This window comes from Parasteatoda tepidariorum, chromosome 4 (genome assembly GCF_043381705.1).
Source record: "Parasteatoda tepidariorum isolate YZ-2023 chromosome 4, CAS_Ptep_4.0, whole genome shotgun sequence".
NCBI lineage: Eukaryota > Metazoa > Arthropoda > Arachnida > Araneae > Theridiidae > Parasteatoda > Parasteatoda tepidariorum.
In genome coordinates, this window is record NC_092207.1 from 98,256,374 (window position 1) to 98,272,886 (window position 16,513).

General features: G+C 29.5%; 1 protein-coding gene across 1 annotated transcript in view; it reads left to right on the top strand.

Moving 5' to 3' along the window:
• Positions 1–16,513, top strand: part of LOC107451995 (tetraspanin-18B) — a 37,579-nt gene that overhangs the window by 19,339 nt on the left and 1,727 nt on the right. The window contains exons 2-8 of the mRNA XM_043043305.2: positions 2,412–2,495; positions 5,330–5,378; positions 7,021–7,073; positions 8,832–8,906; positions 11,100–11,168; positions 12,631–12,759; positions 12,836–12,922. Coding sequence (XP_042899239.1) covers positions 2,412–2,495; positions 5,330–5,378; positions 7,021–7,073; positions 8,832–8,906; positions 11,100–11,168; positions 12,631–12,759; positions 12,836–12,922 — 546 coding nt within the window. The remainder of the gene's footprint in view (positions 1–2,411; positions 2,496–5,329; positions 5,379–7,020; positions 7,074–8,831; positions 8,907–11,099; positions 11,169–12,630; positions 12,760–12,835; positions 12,923–16,513) is intronic.

Genomic DNA, 16,513 nt, shown 5'->3' on the forward strand with positions numbered 1-16,513 from the left:
CCTCCATGTTCCCACAACAAATCAATACCTCTGGGGGTACTGATCCAGGAGTTTCCTTGTCTTCTGGATTGGTTCAAAATTACAAGGCTACGGAGTTGAACATTAGTAGTCGTAAACCCATGAAATTGGGTCGGCTGTTCAACGACGGTTATAAAATAAAATAAAATGAATCGGCATAGTGATAGCTTAATGAACTACCGTCGCCAAACAGTTTCAAATCACTTAGAGAAAGCTGGCCACTCAAAAGAGGACCGTCGATAGTTTTTTGTTCTAAAGGTTTATAACATAAAAAAAGTAATTGTGATGTTTATAGAATACAACAGCCATAACAGCGATGCTTGTATGGCGCATGAACTCTGACTCAAATTTATTGCATAGGAACTCCATTTGCGAATTTTTATTGTAACAAAAAAATCGAATCTATCAATAGTGAAAATAATTTATCAAACCTTTTTCGCGCATTTTGTAGAAATTTGTCTTCGTTATTGAAATTATTATTAATATTACAACAACAGTTTTTTTTAAATGTAAATAAAATTAGACTTTTAAAAACCATGCTAGTTTTTAATGTGGATGGCTACTTTTTTGATGTTTGTTTTAGGTATATATGTATTTCTTGAGTGATTGACCCGGAACTCGATTATAAACCACATATGTGTCATTAAACATTGACTTATGGTACCTTTTTATTGAATTATTTCTCTTATTTTGATCAATCAAATTAAATTAAATTCACATATTTTGTTCTTCTTAACAGTCCATTCATCCGGAAGTTCGATGTATTTGTAGTTATTTGTTTCTAGAATCTATTTATTCTAGTTTCTAGAAAATTTAATAAATTTGCGATGATTTTATCTTGCGGAAGTGGATGCCTTTGCTTTAGTGTTTTTTCGGATATTAATTTTTTTTAATGCTATTATGCGATCATAATTTCATTTTGTTGTCCATTTGACTGAATCCAATATCCGGAGCATGATTTTCATGAAAAGTATGATTACTAAAATTAGTACTGCCGTAATGGCCAGATGTTGATGAAGGGGCTTAAAAATACTAAATATCTACGATACGACGACGGTTGCAGTGTGGTGAAAAGAGTTCTTCTCCCTTAGAAATAAAAAGGGGCAGGGTGCTTCCTCACAGAAAAGGCTACTCACTTAACACCGTAAGAATTTATCAAAGTGTGTAATATTCTGTAATAACTGAATTTGATCTTCATCAATTTTAAATCATTCTATTTTACTATTTTAGGTCTTTATTTCAAAAAATAATTCTCATTCATTATCAAAATTAGTGTCTTTTAGCTGCCTTTCAATAATTGCGACCCACTACAAGTCGTTAAAGGCCGCTGGATGGTAAATTAGCGTTCGGGCAGGTCAAACGCAACTAGAGAAATCTTAAAAATGCTCATAATAACGATACAAAGTAACATTTGTATGTACTTATCGAGTGTACGTAGAACCTTTTTAAAACTCGGTGTTAAAATTCTATTAAACAATTTCGAGATGTCTACACCTTTGAGTCCACATCTATATTGAAGTTCAATTTCGTTAAGTGCCGCCATTCCTATTTGCTCGAAGATTCTTTGTAGCTGACGCTTCTATGCCTCATTTTCTTGTTGAAAAATTGTGACTGCATGCATCGTGATGCGATTACCAATGTAGACGTTCCGCCAGAATTGTTCCTCGTGAAGTGGAACACACCTCTTGGGAGTGAAATATATCAATGATTATAGTATTCTCATTTATTTTGCATTGCTAAGCTACACTCCCTTATGTTTGAAATAAGCATCTATCAAATTGGGGAATTGTTTTAAGTAGAAAATAAACATTTTTGTTTTTACGCACCAACAATGATAGAATCGGCATTCTTTAGTAACAATGGACGAATTCGAGGATCGCAAATGTTTTTGACCTTCCCTATAGTTACGATCTTTATCACTAAAGTGGTAAGGAATGAGAAGAGAGAACAACCCCCATTTTTTTATTTCTATTTTGCATGCATATTTTATAGATTAAATTCTTTGTTCGTCTTATATCATCATTTTTCGAATACTGTTTAAGAAAGTTTCCAAAAAAAAATTTTATGCAAAAAAGAATATTGGTTATAAATTATTATTTGTTATATCAATTTTTCTCCTCCTAATTGTCTGGCGAAATATGTATAGTCCAGAAAAACAACTGCTTCTCAAAATGAACAAGCCTTTCAACCATTATAAAAGGTACTATTGAAATATGTTTTTTGACATGATGGCGAAGCTTCCTGAACAGAACTGTGGTATAAAGTGGCCCCCGCGGATTGTGATTCAATATTAAAATACTTTCTAAAACTCTTAATATAAGTGTTATAAACATTTTTGCAACTTGTTAGTTTTTTAGTTTATTTTATGCATTTCTTCTGATTTCTTTTAACAGCTCCTTGGTGGAATTGTGCTGGGAACAATGATGTGGGTTCTTGCCACAACACCTGCTCTGAAAGAATTCTTTTCGGGAACATTAGTAAGCAATTTTAAAATACTCTTCATATAGTTTATCATATTGTTATGTATTATGCAGATTGTATATATTTGCAAGGTCTATTTGTTAAGAATTAATGGATGAGCCATGTTAAAGGATATTTTAAGTGAATTTGAAGGGAAAAAAATCAGTTCTATAATAAGTTACACGTTATCCGAAAAGTATGGAAACTGTTAAATATATTTAAAGAAATAAGAATAGAAGCAAAAATCTAAAAATAGAGGCTAAACATAGATTGAAATAGAGACATTTTTTTTTAGAATTCAGACACAAAAAAATTATCGATTTTATTAATTGTAAATTTAATGACACAAATATTGAGTGAAAAAATTTTAATTTTTGAAGGAGCTGTGTCCCTTTATTTATAAAATGTTAGGGGCTCCCACTGCCCACCCTGTCCCTGGATAATTTGCAAGCAATTAATTCTCTATCTTTTTCCATCTAATCAATATGCGCATATATAAGTGTTCCATCTATTGATAGACAGAACTAAGAAAGATTTTCGTTTGAAGAATCAAGGCTTTTAATGACATAAAACTAATAAAACACCCGCATCAAGGAACAACGGCTGCAATATGATAATCACAGAATTATTTTATCCTCCTGGTGTTAAGAAGTGGATTTTTTTTTTTTTTTTTTTTTTTTAAATTTTGCCCAGATCTTAGCAATTCTGTGGTACTCGGCAATTTTTTTTTCTTTTTCTGCTGTTGAAAATTAAGTGTCCCAGGGGACACGTCACAACCTTAATTTTGCGTCCTGCTTACGATTTTTGGCGTATTTGGCTATGATTTGACACGATATTTCATTAAAGCGAAATCATTAATAGCAGTGATTTACTGTTATTCACATTGAGATGTTATACAGTGATTTACAATCGTTGATCGCCTCACAAGGTTAATGTTAAATAAGTCGTAGTCCGTCTCACGCAGAGATGAAAGCTTTTAACTTTCTTTGAAACCTTTTCCCACACTGTCGCTTTCTTCCTGATTAAATATTTTTCAAATGGCCATGAAATGTTTTTGGGTGAAGAATTTTTCTTCTTTCATTAGTGTTGGGAAATTTAAAAACTGAGTTGGATGTAGGCCGTGTGCATAAATTTGCACGACTCGTAAATTTGTTACACAGTTACACCTATCGGAAAGAACACGTTAAGAACACATAGACAAAATAAATCGTCAAGGTGATTCAAATCACTCATATGAGTTCTTGAAAGCGATTCAAATCACTGAGTCGAATCACTCATGATGAATTTGAACCAGTCTGAATCACTGATTTAAGTCAATGCTTCATATTAGTGGATTCGAGCATTATACCTTTTATACCTTTATAAATTTATATTTAAAATATTAAATAAACACATGGAGTAATGTTTTAAATTTGCTTTCTTTTCAGCTCAAGAATTCCACACTTTTAAGCAAAATTACAATTTTATAATGCGTTGCATTCATTTGACATGAAAGTATTTCTAAACTGTAGTAACCAGTATTGATTATGAAAAAAATATTGATTTTATTGTCATTGAATCAAGTGATCGATCCAGTTGATGATTCGATCACTAAATCAGTACTCTAACGTCAACATAGAGGAAAAGAAGCTGGATTTGAAGTTCTCTGAACTTATCGAAAAATTTTACGATCCGTTTTAGTTGTCTTTGAGTAATGTGTGCACTAATTAAAATGCTGATAACAACGATTCTTTGAAGGCACCGGACTGGTCAATTGGAGTGCCAGGATAGCAGAAAGTCCGTAGAAGAAAGTTATTACTTAAAATGCGTATGTACAGGATTTTTTTTTAAGTGACAGCCACCTAAATTCAGATCCACCTAAAGCTCGATCAATCTTCCGAAATGGCACCAAATTTGCTATGGTGACGGAGACTAATGATGACAAGGGAAGTAGGATTCCATTAAAAAAAAAGGAATACCAAACTGAGAAGTAGCATAAAACACGGGTAACAAAAGTAAAATTCAATCTTATGCTTTCGTATGCGACAACAGAACCTGCAATTGGGGCTACTATAAACGTGCTCATAAATAAAAATATGTATTTTCAGTTGTAATGAGCCAGCTCAAGTGAAATGTGTACCAGAACGCGTATTATTGATAAACTTTTAGTATCTTAATCAGTGGAATGCATCCACGGGACATTTCATTCATTAGATCGAGCTACAGATGATGACTACGAATAGAGATTCCAGAGTCAGAGGCTGAACTAGATCGGTGTTCGACTATTATACAATCCATTTTCATTTGCACTATTCCAATAGAAACGTATTCTTATCGTTTGCATCTGTAATTAATCAATTGATCATTGATAGATTTTCAGTGAACTGATAAATGAAGTGACATCAGCCTAGACATCTCTTTAGTGTCAGTTCATAGTCTGTGTCTCTGAAAAATCAGGATAACCTCATTAAAAAAATTTTTTTGGTGCCGTTTAAGCGTTTTGCAATTTTTAAAAATTTTGCCTTTTAAGCGAATTTTCCATTGAAGATTAAGAATGTATAATTTGCCATAAACGTTACTTGTGAGTAATACGGTGACGTAGAAGCCCTTATAATATTACTTTATAAAATAAGTAGAATTAGATACCAAACGGACAGTTTCCCATAATATGTAATAATGCATACTAAATAATCTTTTCGTTTAAGTGAAGTGAGATTAATAAAGAAAAATGTATTAATTTGTTATTTTCATGACAAGTACTCATGGGTTATTTATATTAATAAAATTTGTATTTTTTTAAAATTGTTAAGATTAGGGTCTCACAAATGATATATAGATTTTTCCTTTTGATTTAACATATTTTTCTTTTCAGATATTTACTTATTGTGTACTATGCATTGGTTCCCTACTCTTTTTAAATGGTAAGATAACTTTATCAAAGTAATTTATATTAAAACTACACAAATTATTACTTTTATTGTTTATCTGTTCATTATTAGTTACTTTTCATTTCATAATTGCTTTATTTTAAAAATATGGGTGGACTTAGCTGCAAAATATGAGTAAAGCTAAAGTGAAAAGCACAAAAATCCCACAAAAACAAACATTATATAGTTTCAGATCTATAATGTAGAATCGTCTTCAGTGTCAAAACTGTTACTTTTATGCCAAACAAAGAGGGGCATACAGTTATGATGAAAAAAGAAATTACAAACAAGTTACCATAACGAAAAATTTATGTTAAGGAAATAGGAGCAAGGTTATCTTACGAAAGGTGTGATAGGAAAAAGATGAGAACCAAAGTTTTGTGAAAATGTGACATTAGAGAGGTAATTAATGAGGATTTTTCAAGATTTGAAATGATTTCCGGAAATCTAAGCCAGTGACTCAGAAGTATTATTGAATGGTTTTAGTAGAAGAAGAGCCCAAACCTATTATTGGAAATCCAGCTATGAAGGGTGATGGAAAACTCTTTAATATCTTTATTTTCAACTCATATTTCATGTTCTTTAAATCGAAAGTTTCAGGGTACGTTTAGTTTATACAGTATACACAAGATGAGCCATGATGGCTCAGGGGATAGAGCCTTCTAATGACGTCGGTTTGAATTCTGCACCCGGCTTGCACCGACCACAGTGCTGACGTGAAATATCCTCAGTGTTAAAAAGCTCATGGGCTCGAGACCCCTTGCCGTCAGGCTAACCATGGGAGGTTCTCGGGGGTCTGTCTCTCCATGTAATGCAAAGGCAGGTTGGTTCCATTAAAAAAGTCCTCCATGAACGCAAATTTCTCCAAATACTTGATCCAGGAGTTCCCTTGTCTTCTGGATTGGGTTCAAAATTAAAAGGCTACGTAGTTGAACATTAGTAGTTGTAAACCCAAAAATTGGGTCGGCTGTTTAATGATGGTTATAAAAAAGAATTTATACACAAGATCCGCATCCGTCTTGCACCGACCACAGTGCTGACGTGAAATATCCTCACTGGAGATGGATCATAGGTTAGAGTCTTCTTGCAGTCAGGCTAACCATAGGAGGCTTTCCTCTCCATGCAACGCAAATGAGGGTAAGTTCAATCAAAAAGTCCTCCAGGAAGGCAAATTTCTCCCAATTCAGGAGTTTCCTTGCCTTCTGGATTAGGTTCAAAGTTACAAGGCTACAGAGTTGAACATTAGTAGTCATAAACGGAAAAAATTGGGTTGGCTGTTCAACGACGGTTATAAAATAAAAATATAAAAAGTATACACAAAAGTACACTGACAAGAACTTTGGCAAATTCTCCAGCCATTAATATCAGTTATGAGATCTTTATGATTGATAAAATTTAAACAAAAACGGCCTTAAACCGACGTTCATAAAAAAAATTTGTAATTTGGGGACTAATTTTGGGGTAATAGCGTAATCAAATCAAATAATTTAGATTTGCATGATTAATTTTGTATTGATAGAATCAATGGTAATAAAAAGAAATTCTAGCAGAGTTCTAGTTAAGTGTTTACATAAATTGTTTCCCCCCTTAAGCTTTATATTTTTTCTTTTTTAAATCTTTCTTTGTTTTATTTCAGGAATTCTTGGTTGGATAGGATCTTATAAAAGAGGGACTTGCCTTATGAAATTTGTAAGTTTATATTGTAAATACTACTTTATTTGTTCATTTAATCAACTGAACTATTTATTATTGTACATTATTGAAAATGAACATTTTAGTAGTTTTTGTTGTGATATTATCTCATAAACATTATAAAATTTTTATCAATTTTTTTTTTCTTTTTGAAAAGAAACTATGCGTACTTAAAGAGCTTAGTCAAAGAATGTTTAAATGTCGCAACTGCAGAAAGATATTTATGAAACACATTTTCTTGTCGAAATCCGAATTAAAAACGTTACAGAAAAAATTTAGTTGTATTCATAAACGTAATATGTTAAGCCCAACCTTTCTGGAATTTTTCAGATGATCATTTGGTACCTTCTTCCACTCAAGTCTGTATTTGTTTATATTTTGCTTGTTTTTTTTTTGTTTTTGCCTTAGTTTTGATCTAATCCAACATAAAAATTTTACCTTCTGCATTTTTTTTAAATCAAGACATACCACTAGTGTTATCGAAGTATTTAATGTAACAACTGGAGTCATTTTGAGTTAAGATTAAAAGAAATAATGATTTCACCATTCTACTCTAAATACAAACTATCATAAAAATAGTTGCTTTGCATATTTCTAGAGAAACCTATCTTTGCTGTGAGCACAAATATATAAATTGAGTTCTAGAACTACAATTTTTCTCCGTGATAAGAAATACCCACAACAATAGGGTTTAATCGTTAAAATTAATGAACCTATTGATTACTATTGATCAATCAATCAATTACACTATTGATCAATCAATTAAATGCACCCAAAAAATAGCTATAGAAATAATAATCCTTTTATTTCAATCACTAACTTCATTTTTATCAGTTTTGAAAGACATAATTCAGTTTACATAAATTGTTTTTTGTTGTTTTACAGTTAAAGGTAAATTCAGTTTACATAAATTGTTTTTTGAATTATATAAGTATTTGTGTAAATAATTTTATCTCATAGTATATCAATTAAGTTCTGCCTAAGATTTGGTTATAGCTAAATACAGAAAAACATTGCATTTCAAATTGTGTACAAAACCTTTCTAGAAATGACCCATTGGAGGGATTGGATATTGATTTATTACGTCCTAAAACATTGATATAGGTACTGTGGTATTTTTAATGGTCCTTGAAGTGGATAAGTACCACGAATTGTAAGAAAAGAGAAGGCGTAACAAAATGTAACATCTCACACTTTGGTTTAAACAAAAACATTACAAATCAGCAGACTAAATTTTTTTGACATCTTATGTTTATTTTAAAAATAAATTTTATTTTTTTTCAAATGATTTTATTTTGTATCGAAAAACATGATTAAAGTTTAAATTAAATCCTAGTTAAAAGTTTAAAGGCAAATCTTCTCGAGCTTTTTAAAATTTTTTTAAATTAAAACACATAGCTGAAGATTAAACAAAGATTGAAATATATGTATGTCTCTAAACTGCACATTTATATGTATTTAATATACCATGACATATGGCAGGGGTTAAGATAGGGTGAAGTGTGACTCTTTCTGATAAAGGGGTAAAGATCAAATCTTTTTGTTTAAAAAGTATGACATTTGTTGTTATCCCCTATTAAGTTGAAATTTTTTTTTTAAACAGTTATGCATTTCTTGTTTGTAGTATGTCTTTATGTAAGACACTAAGGCTATGATTTGACCCATTTTATTAAACGAGTTATTGATTAAACTTTGAGTAAACTTTCATAAAAAATTTCCTTGCCTAAATATTCATTAATAATTCATTTTTTTCAGTATTTAGTGCTTTCTGTTTTAACGATATCAGCTGAAGTTGGTGGTATTGTTGCATTAAATGTTCTTCGGACTAAGGTGAGCATTTTAAAGTGTAATTTTTTAATTTCTTATTTAAATATTCAGAATTATTTTCTTCTGAGGATTTTAAAAATTTTCTGAACAAATGATAAATTGTCAAAAATCATGAAATTTTGAATCGTGTAAAACGAATGTCGTTCATATGCTACAGACTGACAATACGCTGAAATTGATTTATTGGGTTTGAATTAATTGTGAAAATGTTGAATAGAACAAAGTGAAATGTGTCTTTTTGCATAATTCGTAGCGAAAATCAACACGGTAAAGGAAAAATTTCATTTTGAAAATAGGGAAAATTAAGCACTTTTTAGAAACGTGAAAAACGCACCCTGTGAAAGTAAAGGGCTACAAAATGGAGATTATTTTAAGAGTTTTGAATTTTCTCTTTATTTATACTGTGTTTATCAAGTTCAAATAATTAATGCTTGGATCCAATCTGATTTCTATGCTCTTTGTCTTTCAGTTGTGAATTATAAAGTATTTTTCAAGTTTAAAAAATGTATTTCAAAAATAAGTTGTATCTTGAGTTTATTTCAAAACATCAGGGTCGACACCAAGTATTGTTTTCAATAAAAGGAAATAAAATTTTTATTTCAGATCTTAGCAGTTTAATATGTACCACTTAATTAATGAATAGACCAAATGCTCTGCTTTCGTCAAAAGATTTCATAAAACTGTAGAGATTTACAGAATTTGGTTCAGTTTCATCACCATTTTGCAAGCTTCAATAACGAAGTGGAAATTTATTTATAAATGTTTAAATTACTTTGTTTTTTTTTTCCTACCAAGAAATCAACTTTAAAGTTAAATTTACTGAACTAAGAGTTAACTATTTAAACACATTTTGATACCGCTAGAATAAAAATCATAAAAAGAGCAGTAAGTTGGTAGTTCTGTATATATGTTACTGCTTAAGTGTAGAAATCAGTTATTCTACAGATTATCTAGCTAAGGTGCATATAGGGTGTTCCCATAGGTGTGACTCTTCAGTCCTGGGGACTGAAATCAGTCTTGAGAAAAATCAATGAACTTATAAATTCTATCAATTAATCTTATCAATTTTTTTGGGTCAAAATTAAAAAATATTATATCTTAATGAAAACATATGATTTGGTAATGATGTCATGACTTTTATTTATCTTCTTTTTATCAGCTTCACCAAATCTTATTCTCTAAGTCTTGACAAATGGGATTGATTGAACTTAATCTACTTGTGTAATTAAATTTGTACTATTGCTGAATCTAAATCTGCTCCAGTTTGCTTCCCCCACCCTAACCTACTGTCATGCTGGCCAAGGTTAAATCAAGATTACTTTTTGAAAAAAGAAAGAAATTATAGTGCTAGAACAAAAAATAAGTACGCTGAAGTAAAAAATAGAGATATGAATGATTTCAGGTTGGTCACTAATAGTTGTAAAAAAATATGCAAGGTCAACTGTTATTTTTGTTTGCTAAAAAAACATAAAATAAAGAAAAAAAGTTTTAGAAAAAATCATCAAATGATTGATTTAATGTGTAGGCTATTATCAAGGAAAGGTAAATTTTGGTGTCAGTGAGCTGTAAATTTCTAAAAGTTTGGTAAACAACGTAGTATTATTTGGTCAAAAATAAGTTTAGTCTTGAAATTTTTTTAGAGTGGCACCCCTGGGTGTTCCATTAAAGTGCCAAAAATTTATTTCATTTCTCAAATTACTTAGTTAATTTGACTACCTAGATAATCTCTGCATCTTCAAATCTGTACATTGCATAGATAATTTATACATTAACCTACTAGGCACTCGTTAGAATGAATTTTGCTGGAATAACAGTTATGTTTCTGTATGCTTATATTAACGTTTTATGCATTTTTCACTGTCTCAAAAATCAATCTCTTTAATAACTATCCAATGGCTTAAAATATTCCACATTAAATGAAATCATTTATTTTTCAATGTCTAAAGAATAAATACGATCCACAAATTATTTGATATAATGAGATAAACATAGTTTTGAACTTTAACTGTAAATGTGCATATTACCTTAGTAAAATTGCAGACAACTCTTGATTCTGCATTTTGATGGATTTCTCTTGTTAGGTTGCAGATTAGTTAGGTAATGAGCAAATTAAAGTTTTTCTAGCATTAATATTTATAATGGATGTCTTTGAAAATACTTCACTTTTGTTCAATGATAAGACTTTTTAAATTTTAGATGACTGATGTTCTTAGTACAGCTTGGAATGAAGTGAATCAGATGACCAAGAATGTAGTTCAAGAACATGTATGGTTTTTATTTTCTATATTAGTTTACATACATAAAACTGTTATCTAGTTACATGTTCAAAAAAATGCAGTTTTTGAGTCATTGATTGTAAACAAATTTTCTTTTTTGTTTCCTGGCTACAGTTTTTTTAAAAATCAAAAACGGTAGTATTTAAAATCATACTCGTATGTATAATCTAGAATGCTGACTTAAAATAATGAATAGATTTCTCAAATGCTTATGTGTATGGTTTTAATACTTCATTTAGATTTTAATTATTTTGACTTTCTTGATTTAAGCTGCGTGATAAGATTAATAATTTTTTAAAAAAAATTCATTTGGAATTTTTTTAAACTTTTGCATTACATGTTTATTTCTATGGTTTTAGGAATGTACAGAGTATATAAAATAATTTCTTGTACTTTTCCAGCATTTATTTTTATCAGATAAGCCGATAAACATGGATACTGATTAGTCTAGGAACTAGGTAGTCCAAATTTTTCATGCAACATAGAATTAATACAAAATCCCCAAGCAAATTTCAATAATTTATTTAAGTGATTTGTTGCTTTTATCCATAGCGCATCTTTTTTTTTCTCCTTTTAATTTTGTCTAGCTGAGTCCCTCAACCACATTTTTTGGCATTTAAATAAATTAACTTAAGAAAATTCATTAAAAATAGATGCAAAATAAATATAGTTTGTGCTTCTCTTTATGTTTGAAAGAAGATTCCACAGAACCATCTAGGGTATAATTTGTAGTGGAAAAGATGCAATTTTGAATTGTATAAGTTATATAAAAAATGATGACATTACAAATTTAATCAGACTAAACAGAATGAGGTGTGCAGTCCATCTGCTATGAATGGAATCAAGCAAAATTGCCTTGAAAATTTTCAATACCACTACCCATAATAAAAAGCCGACAGGCAGAACAAAAAAAAAAAAATGATGGGCAGAATGTTTAGAACAAGGCATTTTCTTAAATTAAAGAATTGCTTGCAAAAGTGTAGAAAATTTTTCTAAAGAAGTCGTCGAGGCCCACCCTGTGCTGTCGCACTACCAATGATAACAATAATTTGTGCAATTGCTAGATATATCTTTCAATTAAATCAATGTCATCAAAAGTCAATGCTTCAAATGTAAAATTTTAAAGTACACAATGAACGTTTTTGCTCAACTTAGGACTTACAGATATGACAAGTCAATTTTCTGCAAAATTAAGTTCCCTCTTTTGTGTTCACAATGCTGCAATCCTTAATTGCTATCTGCCAATTCACAAAATGTGTTTTTCCCTTAACATTTCATTTATAAATTTCTAAAATGCTGATACTGTTCAATTATTAAAGCAAAATATTTTTTTTATAATGACTGCTAATCTGTTCTCAATATTTTTGTTAATCTTTAATGATTCTTTCAAACTGCAGCTTTCTAGTTTTGTTTTCTCCTTTAGTTTTAACTAGTACTTTTTTTTAATGTAGTTTGATTGCTGTGGATTTATTGGACCACAGGAGTTTGTTGACACCACTGATCCAATTGATGATAGTTGCTACTACACAGTCACATCAGATGAAGATGTATCAGTTGTACAAATGAAAACTCTAAACAGAGTAAGCATCATTCAATTTTCAGCCTAATTAATATGAGTTAACTTCAACTATCAATAATATTTCAATTATTTTACAGATAGGCTGCAAGGAGAAATTAGTAGATTGGTTTTATAACAATAAAATTATATGGATTGCAAGCTTAGGAGGTCTTTTACTTTTACAGGTAATGAGGTTTTTAATTAAACTATAACTTAACTATTTTTCTATTAAATAAATGTTTTACTCGGATATACTGTTAAATCCGTATGAAAATAGTAAAATGTTTCTGTCTTCATGTTAATTTCTTATTAAAATACAATCCACAATTGTATGCTATGTCTGCTAATAATTTTTCATTTGTTTGCTAATAATACTTAAAACAGGATTCCCCCCCTTTCCTGTTTTTAAGACCATTACCCTGAAAACTTTAAAAAGACTTCACAACTGATCAAAATATTGGAAAGAAAATTGAAGTTTTATTTTAATCCCTAAAAATTTATAGACTTGATGATTATGAAGTCTGTACTAATGAATACTGTGTCTTCCCGAGCTTTCTTATTGATATTAGCTTTTCTGGCTGATCAATTTTTAAAACAATTATAGTTTAAAATTAGTTATCAACGTCTAGGAAGTAAAACTCATAGCAATTATGTAAGATTTACTTATGTATTTTTTACGTATTTTACTCATTTTATTTTCTTTATGTGATAAATTTTTGATATTCTCTAGTGATGTTATGTATAGTATTTAATAATCTTGTTTTAATAATAGAAACAAATATTAACGTAATAAGTAGATAATGTTTTTACTAGTCAAAAGTTTAGATGATAGGCTTCCTTTCTTTTTGTTTCAGCGCCTACTTTGATACAAATATTTCGCCACGTCAGTGAGCCAATTATTTTTCAAAGCTCCCTTACAAACTTAATAATTAACTCAGCCCGAGTTAATTTAAGAGGTTAAAAAAATTGGTTATTCGATAATAATGTAAGTCAACTAAATAATAATACATAGTATGTACTAATCTATACAAAATTTGTTTAATATTGTGAACTTAGTATATTCACTTAAAACAAAACAAAAAAAATTTCCCCTCGTTTTGTGAGGTCATGCATCATGATCCATCTATTATTATTTCACTTTCCCATCGTTATTTCACTTTCTGTTTTGATTTTAGTAGTTTGAATGATGTTCTAAAGAGATTGCTTCATTACAACAAAAACATATTTGTAGAATTTCCTCAGTTGAAGCAATGTTTATTTAGTTGTTTTCTGAATTTCTCTGCTCTCTTTCACAAAAAAATAACTTTTTCATCTTTCTGCATATTTATAATTCAAAATATAAATCATAAACAGAGTAAAAAAAATTAAATCTTAATAAATTTAAATATTTTAACTATAAAAAATCAGATTAAGCGTAACAAATAACTAAATTTCTTTTTAAATATAAAACATCAGTTAACTTCAAAACAAGTCGCAAAAATTTTTCAAAATATTTTGTAACATTTTCTTCTGCTTAAATTACTTCACACAAGAAGTGTTCAGCTATTTTCTAACTACAGAATTAGCGCAGATATTATTATTCAGCTATTTTCTTACTATACAATACAAAATGTATGTCAGCATTAAATGTACTAGAATTTTATTTATTCTAATTAAACATAATATAAATTTTATACATAGATTTCAGTTTCTTTTGCATCTTTAATTACTAAACATATTATAAAATTTAGTGCAAATGAAATTATCCTTAAGAAAAGTTGTAAATATCTGAATGTATTAAGACCTAACTAGTTTATTTAATAAATGCTAATTGTGTTCTGTTCAAACATTAAATTTTTTTGATTAATTAAAGACGGTACATAAATATTTCTTTTACACTTTACCTTTATTGAATTTTGCTGAAATGTTGCTTATCAATAATTTATTGCGAATTATATTTTTCGTACATACAAGTTGAACAACAACATTACCCTTTTATGATTCAACTATGATTTATCCAATTATTACTAGTTATAAAGTTTTGAACTAATTTTAAGGGTTATTCACTAATGTAAAGTTTTGAACCAATAGAGTTGGAATACCTTCAGATAGAAAACTAGTTATGGAAAAATTTATTTTAATTCTTTACAATTTAATGAGAATTAATTTTTATAACTGATTGATATTGTAAAAATATTTCATGTTGTACATTTAACACAACAAGACTATTGCTTATCAAGTTTTTAAAAGGGATGACACCAAAAGCTTAAAAATTATTAATGCAAACATAAAAATAAATGTCTAGAATTCTTTATCCTCATCACTCAAGATGATACCAATTATCAAAGCTACCATTCTTTTAATATGCAACATTTCTTTTTTACAAATCAATATTAGAAATTGATAAAGAATATACGAATGGAAAATTATTTAAAACAAGGAAGTACAATCTATATCTTGAAGGTCATGAAGTAAAGTGACTTTTGACAATTTTATAAATGATTTACGACACTCTAGAATCAATGCATCATTTAACTAACACAAGACCAGCTGAAACCTGGATTGTGACGCGTGATATTGGAGCTGAAGATCACTATCACTTTAACTGTCAACTCCTCTTTTCGAGGTGGCCCTGCACTATCTCCCTATTTTTAGGAAACTAACTTTGCAAAACCCGTATTAAAAATGGTTTTGAATAAAAAATTAGCTTTTTTGAACTTGGACGAATTAAAAAATATTCGTTCACATTTACATGAACCAGTTAGTTATTCTTAACTATCTTTTACGAATTGGTTCTTTTAGATTTCTTATTCCTTTTTTAGCAGCAAATATTTAAGAAATGCTAGGAAATTATCAAATATGTTCTCTTCCATTGAAATAACATCAATATTTTATGAGTGTGCATTCTCACTTGTCTAAAGTGATTAATTAGCTATTATTTGTAATGACTACTTTAAATATTAGTAACAAGCAATTTCTATTAACGCTCAGCCATAGGGGCATTATCATTGCCTCCATTAAGGGACCCACAAAGATTTGTACCAATTGGATTTGAACCTTGTTTCTTTAATTTAACATTAAAGTAGTAGCCAGGAATCTACAGAAACTATTCTTATTTTTATATCACACTACTCGCTGCACTACGTCTTTTTTTTTAAAAGTAGCATATTACGTAGTAATTACACTAAGTAGCACTAGGAAGGGAAAAAAACTACAGCAGTTTCGCTACTTCTGACCCTTTAGTTTTGCCAAATACTCTCTATATGCCACTGGTGATTCATCCATGGCATTCTGAAATTGATATCCCATTTAACCTTCAAATGCATAACGATGAAGATCTGCATTGTATGTTAAGCCTCATATTTTTATGTGGCAACCTTTGCATAGTTTTTTTTCTCTTTCAAATTTTAATTTTACCAAAACTTCATGTTTCCGAAACGCAACTAGGCTTTTTGCCAGTTTATTTCGTTTTTCTATGGCAATTTTCATTGTTTGCACACTATCTGAGTACTACTTAATTTAAATAGGTATTATAAATTACGATTTTTTATATAAAAAAAAATAATTGAAATATTTTATTGAATGCTTAGATTTGTAGAACTCAAGGAGTGATAGTTTATGATGATGTAGAAATACATCAATCCTTTCCGTAAACATTTATTTTTTTTTTAAATTAGTATTTTTCCCATTCATTACACTCATTTCCTGGCTAATTTCAAGCAATATTCATTAAAACTTTTTGCCACATACACAAGACTACCAGCTTGATATCACATAAGACTTGCATGCATTATGCA